This window comes from Hemicordylus capensis, chromosome 1 (assembly GCF_027244095.1).
Source record: "Hemicordylus capensis ecotype Gifberg chromosome 1, rHemCap1.1.pri, whole genome shotgun sequence".
Taxonomy (NCBI): domain Eukaryota; kingdom Metazoa; phylum Chordata; class Lepidosauria; order Squamata; family Cordylidae; genus Hemicordylus; species Hemicordylus capensis.
In genome coordinates, this window is record NC_069657.1 from 227950566 (window position 1) to 227965142 (window position 14577).

The window sequence follows — 14577 nt, forward strand, 5'->3', positions numbered from 1 at the left end:
AAATGAAAGGGTTTGGTTTTTTTAGAATGTAAGATTTGGAGTAAATGCTTCTTTAGATAGCATTTACTCCACTCTACCACAAGAAATAGTGGCTGACATGCAGAACAGCAAGCAGAGAGGCTGCTCTTTACTCAGTCAGTCTTCCTGAGTAGCAAAGTGTGCCAAGGGAGTGATATTTTGTATTCTCCCCTGCTTTCAAAAGAGCTCTTTGCTTTCCAGAACTATGTCCCTGATGGCTGTGTGACCATCAGGGACATATTTTTTGGAAGGCAAAGAGGACTTTGCCTTCCAAGTAGAGAACAGCAATGAAAATCACCCCTCTCCCCTTCTGCATTCCTGATTGCTGCTCTGGATGTCAGCCCCTATAATCTATTTTTATAAATAAATAAATAAATAAATAAATAAATAAATAAATAAATAAATAAATATTTTTTATCTAACATATTTTTATACTGCCAAAAACTTGCGTCTCTGGGCAGTTCCTATTTCCTATACTCCAGATTTTGAGGAATAGTGATAGGGCTTAAGAATCATGCAAACTATTGGGAATTCAGTAGCAAATCATTTAAGTCTTATTCTCTAGACCCACATCTCCTCCTCCTCTTCTATGGAGAAGCAAGGCTCTTCTACTAAAGAAAAGGCACACAATGCAACACCTTTTGAATGAGTCAAGTTCACACAACTGATTTGTTTTTCCTTTTAGCACGGGTGTAAACAGACCTTTGAATGCTTGAATGTTTGTTGAACATAAATAGCAGGCTAATGACAGGCTGCTATCTGAGATTCTGTTGATCTTGGGTCATGATGTTTTGAACAGAAAAGGAATAATATCTTATAAAATGATCTAAATTTGAAAGAAAATACTATCAGGGAACCTAGTCTAAACAAAATACAAAGTATTCAGAAGTATTATTAATACAAAAAAACTGTATGCTGCTTTTAAACAAAAAAGGGTCTCAAAGCAGTTTGAGAAAATGGTTCCATATCCCAAAGAGGCTCACAATCTAAAATGAAATAAAAGAGGGGCATCAGCAACAGCCACTTGAAGGGACATCATGCTGGGTTGAATAGAAACAGTTGTTCTCTCCCTGCTACTCTCAATGTAAAAGGACCACCACTTTAAAATGTACCTCTTTGTCCAGAGGACTACCCAGTTAGCAAGGGATAACCCACAATGTTATTGGCAGACATATCCTGCAGCATAACCCAGGTGATGCAGACCCGCCTGCACCACTGCAGGGCTTAACACACACAATGACACTGCTGCACAAGTGGGTGGCTCTGGTACAATATAGCCCTCTTGTGCAGTAGTGTCACTGTCAGTGTTCCCTCTAATAAGGATTCCCAGATGTTGTTGACTACAACTCCCATAATCCCCAAGCAAAAGCCATTGCAGCTGGGGATTCTGGGAGCTGTAGTCAACACAGTGCAGGCAGGTCTGCATTACCTGGGTTATGCTGCAGGATATGTCAGCTAGTGTGGGTGGATCTGCACCACCTGTATGATGCTGCAGGACATGTCAGCTAAGCAGCAATAAAATATGTTTGTCCAAGGCAGGGGGGCGGGGCGCATAGAGAGGAAAGATAGACTTTCAAATTTCCAGGGTCTTTCAGCTAGCAAGCAGAAGCAGTGGGGCAATGACAGAGGGGAATTTGCATATCAACTGAGAATTTACTCACCTGTTCAGAAATAAATATCTGAAAAGGTCCCCAGTCTCAGAATTTGCAGCAACGTTTTTGCTCATTCAGTGATATTTTTTATTATCAACTTGCACATGGGACATCAGGAAGGCATAGGCAGGGGTGACTAATTTAGCTTCTCTGGTGGGGAGGGGATGCTCTGTCCTCCAGACTGGCCCTGCCTAGCAGGCAGGTTGGCAGTTTTTTCTTGGCCTCTACAGAACTCAGTTTATTTGGGCTTCTCCTCCCTCCCTTCCCTCACCTGACACATCCCTGAACTGGGAAGAGGGAAGTAACCTTCTCTCCCCTGCCAGTGGTGGCGACGGCAGGAGCTCTTCCATAGGCAGCAAGGATGTTGCACAGCCCCAGTCTGCAGCGCTGACATTTGAGAGGGTGGCCACAGGAGATGAGTTGAAACTCACACCAAAAACAATGGGTACATTTGCATCCAAGGCCTGAAGTGGGCTCAAGAGGAATGTGAACAGGGCAGGGTTCTGGCAAGGAGAATGTGAGCCCACAAGCAGGCAGTTCAGTGCCCAGCCCCAGAAGCAGCAGCGAGCCAAAGATGCCCACACAGCTAATGTCGTAATGGCCTGCTTTTTATGTAGTGTAGGCAGAAGAACAGAGATGGACTCCGAGATGAAGGAAAGCAGCACCTCCTTGGAGGAGGACATGCCACTGCCAACCCCACACAGGGGCTGTGTGCAGTCCCTCAGACAAGCAGTTTGGCCCCCCAATTGCCCTCATTTCTGTTTCAGAAATCAAACATGTGGGACATAACTTGCTCACTTAACCCCTTCTCTGACCCCCTCAATTTTTTCTTCTGATGCTACCACTGACCCTGCAGAAAAAGGTTTTGATGGCAGCCACTGAGGCTCAGATGGTCATGGAGGGGGTGAGAAATCCTTCTCAATGGCCTCAACTCACCCATTTCCTGATCCTGGTGAGTGCCGGGGGATGGGGCTGATCCATATTTTCTATGATGGATCAAGGCCCTGGTGATAAAGGGATTTATCCTAATAAAGGGGAGTGGGCACAGCAGAACAGAGCCCAAAAGCATTCCACATGGGAAATAAGAGAAAGCATATGTGCCATTCCTGGGGCAGGGACAGGCATGGGTGCAAGTCCCATTCCAACAGTTCTTTTTCTGCATCCTGTTCAGCCTCAGATCCCTCTTCATCTCTCCACTCCTCCCAGTTCCCCAAATGGGGTACAGGTAGGGGCTCGGGTAGGAAAAAAGGATCCAAAAGACATGCTAGACTCCCATGTGACATCAGAGCTCCTCCAACAATATGGGGGCCGTAAAGGAGCCGAGGCCTATCTGTCCAGCATGTCTTCTTGCCATTGGATGCTAAGGAGGAAGTTGAGCTATCTGAGGGAGACCTTGAAGATAGGGGTGTGCATTTTGGAATTGTCTTGTTTCGATTTGTATGTGAATTGAAACATCCCCGTTTTGTTTTGTACCCAAATTTTCTGAATCCGAATCAGCCCTGTTTTGTTTTGTAGCCGAATTTTCCGAATCCGAATCGATTTGGATTTTTAAAAAGGGCCCCAGGGCAAAAAGAGTGGGTGGTGGTGGTAGTGTCCAATGGGTGGAAGCCACCACCCAAATTTCAAAGGAATTAGGCAAAGGGCTGATTTTTGGTGTGAATTTTTAAAATTTTACACATCTTTAAGAATTTCCCCATAGGGAATAATGGGGATTCCAGCAAATGTATCGCTTCAAATCAAGGGGAAAGGGGTGACCCAGAGCAGAGTGTGGTGGGTGGTAGTGCCCAATGGGGGCAAGGAAACTTCCAGAATTATTTCAAAGGAATTGGGCAAAGGGCTGATCTTTTGTGATTTGTTGAAGTTTACGTGTCTTTAAGATTTCTCCCATGGGGAATAATGGAGGTTTCAGCAGCCCCATAATTCCACTTGGGGGGCACTGGGGTTGCCCAGAGCGAGGAGTTGTGTAGTGCACATAGGGTGCCAACCACCCCCACACCCACAAGCCTGTGGGGTACTGGGTTTTGTTGTTTCTGAGGTGTTCATTGTAGATTCTCTGGTAGCATATGAGATTTTCAGTGAAAAGCAAGAATCCACTCTCATATGCTACCAGAGAATCTACACTCAGAACACCACAGAAACAGCAGAACCCAGCACCTCATAGGTTATCAACCCTTCGCCTGGCCAATGTGGGGTCAGTAAAGAATGGGAAGAAGCAAAAGAACCAATGGGGAACAAGGAGGGAATTATCAGCAGGTCAGCCTATGATTTAGGTCACTGATCAGAAGGCTGGAAGGGTGGGAAATTCAAAGAGATGTCAAACACAAAATGGAGACTGACTCAGAGATCACCACAAAATGGAGGTCCGAAACAACAAAACGTTTTGTAGCCGAAACAGGGACGTTTTGTTTTGTATACAAAACTTTTGGATCTGGAAAATGGGTGTATTGTTTTGTCTACAAAACACCCAAAACAGGCTGTTTTGGGTACAAAATGTTTTGTATCCGAAACGTTTCGCACATCCCTACTTGAAGAAGCTTCTGCCCTTAAGGACAGGCTTTTTCAGGCAGTTATTTCTCTGGTCAAAGCATGCCACACACAGCAGCATACTGAAGAAGTGGCTAAGCTGAAGGAACAGGGAGCTTCTGTCAACAGGACAAAGACAGTTTTCCCCAGGCCTCATGGTTAGGAACAGAGGAAGCTGCCATATATTGAGTTGACCCTTGGTCCATCTAGCTCAGTATTGTTTACACAGACTGGCAGCGGCTTCTCCAAGGGTGCAGGCAGGAAGCTCTCTCAGCCCTATCTTGGAGATGCTGCCAGGGAGGGAACTTGGAACCTTCTGCTCTTCCCGGAGTGGCTCCATCCCCTGAGGGGAATATCTTACAGTATTCACACATCAAGTCTCTCATTCATATGCAACCAGGGTGGACCCTGCTCAGCTAAAGGGACAAGTCATCCTTGCTAACAGACCAGCTCTCCTTTCCCCAAGTTTGTTGTTACTGTTGTCAAAGTTTTAAAAGCAGAATGGGCCAACCACCCCAAAATTCCAATTAGTACAATTAGTAAACTCCAGGGTTATAAACCCCAGGGTTATAAACCACATTAAAGTCCTGGTATTTGGTGCAGTAGTCGTGTCCCTGACTTCATCAGTAGTTATTTGTGCAGGCAGGGAAGCAGCAGGATGTGTGTGTGTGTGTGTGTGTCTAAAGTTCCATGTGATATGAGGGTAGAAGCTGCATTACACAGAGCCTTTGAAGCTTCAGCTGCTGCCTTTCATATGTCCAACTCTGTGTTTTCTTGAGTAGTCTACCTCTGATTGGAAAAAACTGGGTTTGAACAACTTGGTCAAAGATGGCCTAAAAAAGATGCATTCTCAGTGGCTCCATTGGCACTGTTGGATGAGGTTGGTTTGAATTTACATCTACAGCTGCCAGCATGGTGGCCAAATGGAATATCTGGTTACATAATTGGAACATAAATCTGGTGTTGGAAATAAGACTGATCAGTACTTCCTTTTCAGGATCCAGGCTTTTCAAAGACCCAACCCCCACGGGCAGTCTTCATTCAAATTATGGCCTTGTCATCTGTCATGTAAGATGAGCCCAAACCTCAGTGGTTCTTTTGCCCCTCCAGGAAGTCCAGGAGTCACACTTCAGGTGACTACAAGCCAAAATGAGACCCACTGTATGCTATAAAACCAAGGGCCTTGTAGGCTTTTTCTTCCTTCACCATGAGGTCCAAAAATCAGTTCTCAGTCTGATGCCAGGCAGCCTCAAGTCTCTTGGGTAACGAGGGACCATCTCTTCTGCTTTGCTCTGTCCTGGCTGAAAACTTTGATGGACAAATGAGTGCTGGAGACAGTCTCAAGGGGCTACTCACTGAGCTTTGTTCACCTTCCTAACAACAAATTTGTGGCATCTCTGAAGTCAAAAGACTCAGTCATCCATGGCTTTCATCCAGCACCTGTTTGACATTTAAGCATTACAGCTGGTTCCTCCAAGTTCCATCTGCTTGGTTATCGTTCAGTTCCCCTCTTCACAAGTGGAATGAGGGCCATACTGGATTTGAAGCAGCTGAACAGGGGATTAAAAGCTGCAGTCCACTGTAGCTTGTATCAGCAAAAGGGACATTCTGGCTCCGGTAGACCAGTCAAAGGCCGACCTCCACATTCCAGTCAGGAAGGCACATCAGAGATTCCTGTGTTTCTGCTACAACAAATGCCATTTCCAATACAAGCCACTCCATTAGGCTTGACTTTGGCTGTCAAAATGTTCACTAAGGTCCTGGTGGCCTTTGAGGCATATGTCAGGATGCAGGGCATCTATCAGTACCTCTACCTGAATGACATCAAGACCATCCTGGCATGCCTGCAGTATCCTGGCTTTGTAGTGCACAGGGAGAAAAGTCTCCTATCCTTCAGGGAGAATCTGGAACATCTAGGTGTGGTGCTGGATATGGTGCAGCTTTTTGAGCTCATCTGACAGTGATGCAATTTTTTGTCACTTTGGGCAGAGCATCTAGCAGTTTCAGACAACTTGGTGGTGGACTGGCTCTGTTGATTCAGGAATCGGAGTGGAAGTTGCATCCTTTAGTGTTCTAGAAGCTCACTTGTTCAGCCATCTGATGGTGGACTTGTTTGCTTCACAAGAAAATGCACAAGTGGAAACCTTCATCTCCTGTCTGTCTAGCCCAGGCATGCTCAACCTAAGCCCTCCAGCTGTTTCTGGAATACAAGCCACAGTGGTGAAGAGCAAGGGATTATGGGACTTGTAGGCCAACATCTGCAGGAGGGCCAAAGTTGAGCAGCCCTGCTCTAGTCATTCCTCTACTTACTCTCCTATCCCAGGTGATAAGGAAGGTGCAGGACAAGGTGGTAGTCGTGATCCTGTTGGCTCTACATTGGCCTAGGCAAACTTGGCTCCTGGTTCCGACCAGTCTGTCTGTGCAAGTGAGCTGGCAGCTCCTGTACCAGAGGGACCTCCTTTTGCAGGGACTTGTGCTACACCATCAGCTAGAGCGCTTCCTGACTGCCTGGAGGTTGAATGGAGGGAGATAAGACTCTGAGGTTCTCTGAAGAAGTGCTGAAATCTGCCTATCATCTTGCAAATTATGGTGTATGGATCTCTCTGGAAGGCCTTCTTGACCTGCTGCAAGGCTAGTAATCTATAACATTCTGCTGGTGGCTGTCAGAATTGGGAGTCATTTCTTCTGACCTGCAACTTTATCTTTCACCAGGACAAGCTGGTATTGAGGCCCGACCTGTCCTTTATTCCCAATGTCAATTGTGTTTTTCACTTTGCCCAAGACGTTTCTTTGTCTTCCTTTTGTCCCAACCCAGTTCATCTTCAGGAGCAGTGGTGGCATATGCTGGATGTGCAGCAGGCTACCTGGTTTGATTTGGACAGGTCAGGGGCTTTTAGGCAGTCAGGAACACAGTTGGTCTTCTCTCTGGATAGTTTCTTAAGTCAGAAGGTTCCCACAACTACAATTTCCCAGTGGTTTAAGGGGTATATTGATTTGGTTTGCATGTTTTTGGGAAAGCAGCTTCCAGGATGGTGGGAGATGGCATATTTCCTGTGGGGGTGGCAACATCAGCTGCTTTCCAAGGGAGTTTTTCTTTGGGAGATATGTGCCAGGCTGCCATGTGGACTTCAGTTCATTCCTTTCCTAGGCACTATAGGACTGTTGCCTTCACTTCTGCGGACAGACACAGCCTTTGGGCAGCAAATTCTGCAAAATGTTCTTCCTATGTGATCTGCTGGTCTGTGTGGACACCCATCCGGGGATGACACTGCATTCCTTACATGAGTTCCCATTCTCACAAAGTTCTAGAGGGCATTCTAGGAGCTAGTTTATTGTCTATTCTTGCCCTTTGGGATTCTGTATTGATTTTAGAGTGGTGTGAAACCTGTCATTTTATTTTCTGGAATTCCCCTTCACTCTATGGCAGGGATGGACAAACTTGGCCCTCCAACTGTTGTTGAACTACAACTCCCATCATTCCCAGACATAATAAATTGTGGCTAGGGAATATGGGAGCTGTAGTTCAACAACAGCTGGAAGGCCAAGTTTGCACACCCCTGACTTATGGCCACCAATATTTATTCCAGAGCATCTGGGCTATCCTTACTTTTAGGAACTGCAGGGGGTGTGCATCCTGAGAGATGCTGTCATTTACGTTCCATGGGTATTTAGATGTGTTTTCCTATTCTTAACCCTCCACTGCAACTAGCTTACACAAGAGAGTTTCTGCAGCTAGATGCATATAATCCTCCACTCCCAATGGAAAGTAAATAAGGTAGAATTGGATAGAAGGTGGATTTGGGAAAGAGGCACCTACAGTAGCAGAACTACAATATCTATGCCAGAGACCAAAGTTGACATCATTGTGGCATCTCTAAAATGGCAAACAGATTATAGGGGAAGCTGCCAAGGCATGGCACAGCGGAGAAGTAAATTGCCTAGGGAACAAGAGGTTGCTGGTTTGAATCCTCACTAGTATGTTGCCCAGACTATGGGAAAGAGCTATATCAGGCAGCAGCGATATAGGAAGATGCTGAAAGGCATCATCTCATACTGTGCGGGAGATGGGAATGGGAAACTGCTCCTTTATTCTACCAAAGTAAACCACATGGCTCTGTGGTTTCCAGGAGTTGACACCGACTCGACGGCACAACTTTACCTTTGCCATGCAAAAATGTCTGCAGGTAGCTTATAAAAAGCAAGATGCATCTTTGTCAGCAAATAAAAAACATGATAAAAGCCAAACAATTCCACTGTTGTTATTGCACAAAGCACTATATTTGTCTGGCCACATTCTGCAGTGCTGTTTCTTGAAATTGCTGCATTTCTGGAGGAGTGAAGGGAGAACACTGCTACAGACCAGGCATAATTGTCTCTTCACATCAAAATTTTAATTGAAACGTTGTTTTTCTCTCACATACTTCGTACATAGCAAGGTGTGGCATACACCGTTAGCCCTACTTTAATATGCCTGCAACATTCTATAGAGTATATATGATCTATTACGGATCGGCCCAAAGCATAGCTGATGTCTTGCAAGCCCCCTCAGGATGGAGTTACACAAGCTGATCCAACAATTTTTTTTCCATTATGAAGGGCCTTTTTTTTTGGTTTGATAGATGGCTATGTGCATTCTAGTCTTATTAATGGATCCACATGTGTTCATATCTAAAAGCAATAGTAATTCAACAAAAGCCTTTACAGTCTCTGGATCCCACACAACCTTGCTGTGCACTATTTAAAAAATGTCACTAAACAAGTCCATCCACTTCTGTCACTCATGTATACTAAAATGTTGTACATGGAATCTGTATTGTCCTGTGACCTGATGGCATGTCTGGCTGCAGTTATGGGACTTGAATGGTTCATATGAGTATGCATTGTGATGCAACTGTAAAAAAAAAGTCCTTTTGTTGGCGGGGAGGGGGATGTGTGCAAATTCTGTCTTTGTGATAATCTTCTATTGATCTCACTTAGGAGGGGCAGTGGAAGGTAGACACGCACAAAAGCTGAACTACATTTAAAATTTGGTTCTATCTGGCTGATAGATTGAATTCAGACTGTACTGAATTTTGCAGGATCCAATGGAATGGTGGGATCAAGTGAAACCAAGCTGTCTGAAGGGGCCCAGCAAGCAATATATTCTGCAGCCAGTATCCGCTGGACAATTCATTGTGTGGTGGCCATGGAATCCACCACTCATTGGATCCTTGCAGACAGTGTAGTTTCTCATAACTTGGTGACCACAACATTCAATGCTTGTTGGGGAAAATATTTTTTAAATCCACTCTAGGTCTTTCTCATTTGCTTAGAACTACAAATAGTAGAACAACAGAATCAAAGAATTTGAGGGAATCTTGAAGGCCATCTAATCTAAACACCTGCTCAATGCAAGAAATCTAGAGCTAGCATACCCCTAGATGGCTGATCTATAAGCAAGACAGATATGAATATTGAATAGGATAATTATTCAGAGCCCGGGGTTTTAAAAGAGATTTATGCTGATTTATCAGTCACTTTTCCTTCAATATAGTATAAATTCATAGTATCCCTTCAGAGGGAATTAATTAGCAATCTAATTCAATCTGCTACAAATAAATATGGTTAGTACTGTACAGTTATAGGAGACACTACTGCAAACTCATGTTCAATGGCTACTCCAATTCTCTTCCTGGATTTCTATAGCATGTTTGAATCTGAACTTGTGAACATGTGGCCCCTCCATATATATCATACAGAATGAATGAATCTTTATTTCAGTCACAGATCAAATATCATCTAGACTTATTTTGTTGCAACTATGACTTCTTTTTCTAGCTCTGGTCTACTGGCTACAATAAAACTTGATTGATATAGACTTTAGCCGAAAAGAAGGTGACTAGATATTTCATCTCTGGATTCTGAAGTGAATAACCTTGATTAAGAATCGTAACCACCATAAACTTAAATCATCTTTTTTCATAATTATTACAGTAATAAAAGTATTCCTATTTAATTGTGCAGTCACTGGGTTATTGCTTTCCACCAACAATGTTTCCCTGGGATTATGGATGCCACTAGCTCCCTAGGACAAAGAAAATATGCAAAATTGGAAACCCCATATATACAAAATATGCAGAACAACAATAAAAGACACAACAAGGACAGTCCTCGAGTATCACTAGAAGCCTCCCTGCTGTTTCCTCTGTGCCAGTTTGGTCCAGTAGAGAGCTTGCAACCTGAGCTAAAGCTCTGTCTTTTAGAAATGCCTTAGGGTGAAGACAGTTATTTTAAGTGGTGTGAATACACCTGAAAACAAATGCCCTGGAATGTGCACCCAAACCCCTCCCACCACACTTCAGAATGCATCATCTGTCTTCACCTTTAGAACCCAAAGACTGAAAACGCATGGGATCAACACTCCCTTGAATAATCTAGGAAAGCCCTTGCAGCTGAAATAGAAAGACAGACACAGCAATATACAGACACAGGAATTTACAATCAAAAGGTAAAGGAACACACACACACACACACACACACACACCCCAACATATTTTTATGTTGCCAGCTTATAAAGGGCAGCTTCTGTCATACATACGTGCTGGCAATACTACCAGTTCAAGGTAGAAACAGACTACCATTGACCACATGGCAACCACTTTAAAACTTCCCATGTGGCAACCGTAACAGGGTTGAGAAGCAACCGTCTCTATATATGTGGCCATTTGAGTATTTCCATGTTCCTGTGATCAATTCAAAATCCAGGGAAGTGAGAAACAGGTGTGTGTGTGTGTGTGTGTGTGTGTGTGTGTGTGTGTGTGTGTGTGCGCGCGTCTAGTATTGCTTGGCTTATTGTATGGCCAAAGGCTACTATCTCCATGTAATGAGTCACTTGGTGGTAGGTTTTTACATGGCCAGTCATATGGTAACTATTACATGATCACCACCATATTGCGCCCTCTGATCAGGAAAGACCAAGGGCTTCATGCTGTCCTGACTCCTCTAGTTTTCCCCACCCCCACTGCCTTGTGTTGGATTGTTTAGAGAACGTATGAACTGACTGGCATAGCCTGATGTCTAGGGAAGGAACTCAGGCAGATCTATCACTAATGCCCAGCCATCCGGTCTTCCTGACTCCTTTGCATGGTTCCCTAGAAACACAGCAGCACATGTTATGTTAGAGCAAGGGCCAATGTACTGGTCTAATAGCAAAGCTGAGTACAAGCCTTAACAGCACTTGAGACTGACTTTTTAGGACGTTCCTATCCTGAAAGTTTTTGTTGTTGCCATCTCCCACCACCAATGAGAGCTCCCACCACCAATGAGAGCTCCAGAGAATTTCTACAGGTAAAATAGCTGTGCTCACTAGCTTTAGGCTCTATAAGCGGGATCAAGTCCTATTACTTTTACATCAACAAAGGCCAATTACAGTATCTGGATCCCCCACAATCTCACTGTGCACCATTTTAAAACTGTCAATGAACAAGTCCATCCACTCCTGCCGCTCATGTCCAGTGGCAAACTTGGCTTTTTCGGCGGTATAGGCCAAGATGGCCACCAGCTGCGTGTACATGTTGGGGTCCTGGATCTCCCTCGTGGAGTTCAGGAACTGGGCGATCATGGGTTTGTTGCTGGGAAAAGTTATCTTGACTCCCTCTTCCATAGGGCGGAAAATAACTGGGTTTTCGATCCCAGGGTTCCTCCTATCTGCAAGTGAGTGTCAAAAGAATATTTTCAGGGCTTTCTAGCATGGTATGGATCTCTGATTTCTATTCACTATGATTTTGTATATGATGCTGGATTGACAGGTTTTTATATAATTTTTTTTAAGATAGTGGATGGAGCCAGGGGAGTATCTAATAGGTTATGAATCAAGCCTGACACAATCTGACGTATACTGGGTGGGACTTGCAATTCACATGATGGAAGGCTCCTTCATACACAAAATTTCCTCAGCACATAAAACTAGTATCTCAGGGATACTAGCCTTGCTGTCTCCCTGGGATGCTAGTTTATATAGAGTGGTGGAGGGAATGTTGGTGGTATAAAGGAACCTTCAATCATGTAAGACTTCCCCTTGATCTGAAGTTGTACCACCTCAGTGAGAACTAAGCCTTGGTCAGACCAAGGTAGCTGCTTAGCAACAGTGAAGAGAACCCACATGGAAGTGGTGACCAACATTTCTGATTTACAGTAGTTGAAGGCTATACCTTACAGGAGTGCATCTCACTTAAGTCGACAGATTAAAATCAGCAGAAATATTTAATTTTGGTTACCGATTTCAAAATGACTTGCAATGTGTAGAGATATAGTTACTCTCTGAATGGATGTTGTAATTAATGCATCCAGCTGTTACCACCCTATTTGATTAGCTGTCAATAGAATAAGATCGGGTGTGTGACAAAGGCAGCTGATATTGGGCCCACATAATACAAAGGAGGGAATGATTGAAATGAGTACCCAAAGGCAGTATGGCTCTTCTTTGAAACAAGGCTAATAGATAAAGTGTTTATGGGTGGACTCCTAAAAGAGACAAATCGAATCTTGGCAAGCTGACAGCAAGAAGAAAGTCATCAATGAGGCTGATATGTGGGTGGGTGTGATGGAGGAATGTTTTGCAGTAGCATTATAACATTATAGGTCATAAATACCATATGCCAGAAATGTGATACGTATTTAGGAAGCAGCAGCATGCCAAATTAGTAAAGTCTGCTTTCTTGTCATACTCCCTGCCTTAGAATAGAAGACAAGACAGTACAGTCATATTCATGGAGGTCTGTTAGTAGCCAGTACCAAAAAGGAAATTTTAGGTTTTGGTCACCATCCAGAGCCTTTGGATGGGGCGGTTTATAAATGTAACAAACAAACAAACAAACAAACAAACAAACAACTGTTGTTAATAATTAAGCACTTGATGTTGTCACAATAAGTACAGTTACTCAAGACATTCCTAGGTCACATTATGAAGACAACTGCCTTTTCTACATGCTTCATCTAGAGAAAGAAACCCTCAGCAGCTCAAATCATCTTATTTTCCAGTCAAAAGAAGGCAATGCTCTTGGCATCATAGATTCAAATAATCCACTTATTTGTGAGACTAAATGACAGAGGTTCATTGAAATTTTTTCAATGAACTTTTGCTCCACTGAATCCGTCCTGTTGGTATTCACTTTAAGTTTTGCACATGAATAAACCCAAAAACTCAAAGCAAAACTGATCCGAAATTGATGCCTGATACAGTGAAACTGCACCATCACATCACTTCATTGCATGCTATCACCATGATCAGTTGAGCTTTCCTTCACACTTGTTCCAACCAAGTACTCAATTTACAAACACATGATTAGCTATTGAGAACAAAAGCAGAAAATAAAATCTTTGGTATTGACAAAAGACTGGACTTCTAAAAGAATTCTTTGGACTCATACAGTAAGCATAGCACATGGACAATACATTCATCCACATGCATACCTGCACAATTTTGATCCATGTATTTCCAAAAAAAATCTTGAATCTGAGCACCCCGCACTGTACTACCTCAGCAACAATGCTAAACCAGCACCTTCCTGAACAATGCCTCACTATTTTTTTGAACTTTTTGCTTTAAAAAAATATATATATATATATGCAAACATTAACCAATTTATTTCGTTATTTGAAAGTTCTAAGGCTATGTGCTCTTCTCCCCCAGTGCTGGAGTGCACTTCTGCCTTGATGTTTTTTAAAGCAACAAATGACTATTTCCCAGCAATGCCATTCCTTGGGCACACTGGACTGGGGCTAATACAAATATAGCAATGGTAACACACTCTTTTTTTTTTAAACTGCCCAATAATGGAAAAGGGTTCTCAATTTTAAAAAGTTCAGTGATATATTTGGAAGGGCAGAGTAAAAGAGTGAACACCTGGTTGCTTTTATAAAGAAAACAAACCGAAAACAAAACCAACAGCACTTTTTGGGATCATTACTGGCCGAAATACTTCCTGATTCAACTTATTCCAACTCCACCACCGGTCTTAAGCAGGGTTCTGATGGTATCAGTTTTATCTATTCAGTTACTTGTGAGACAGAGGCTATATTGAAGGCTGCTCTTCATTCACAGGGTATGAACCCAGCCGGCTTCTAAGTAACCAATGGCTTTGATTGTATAGGGCTGAGCAAAACCCTTTGGTCCACATCTGGGACTGCATTATTTGGCCTTCATATCTAAAGCACAAATAGCTTCTTTCTCCAGTTCCAGTAATAAAAATTGAATTGCAGGGTCCTTGTTGGAACAAGCAAGTTGGGTTGCTTAAAAGAAGTCTGCATAATCAGCTTCAGCTGACAACTTGGGAAAGAAATATTTATTATTTCTTCTATGTAAACCTCTCTGAGATCTTTTGTTGAAAAACAGAGTATAAATATT

At 43.3% G+C, this 14577-nt stretch overlaps 1 protein-coding gene across 2 annotated transcripts in view; it reads right to left on the reverse strand.

Moving 5' to 3' along the window:
* The window catches only part of COL6A2 (collagen type VI alpha 2 chain), an 87754-nt gene that overhangs the window by 2243 nt on the left and 70934 nt on the right, over positions 1-14577 (reverse strand). The window contains exon 28 of one of the 2 annotated variants that reach the window (XM_053285179.1): positions 8563-11879. The exons of the other annotated variant lie outside the window; for it this stretch is intronic. Within the exon in view, the coding sequence (XP_053141154.1) occupies positions 11584-11879 (296 nt within the window). The 3' untranslated portion in view covers positions 8563-11583. Of the gene's footprint in view, positions 1-8562; positions 11880-14577 lie in introns of those variants that run through there. 2 annotated transcript variants of the gene reach the window in all.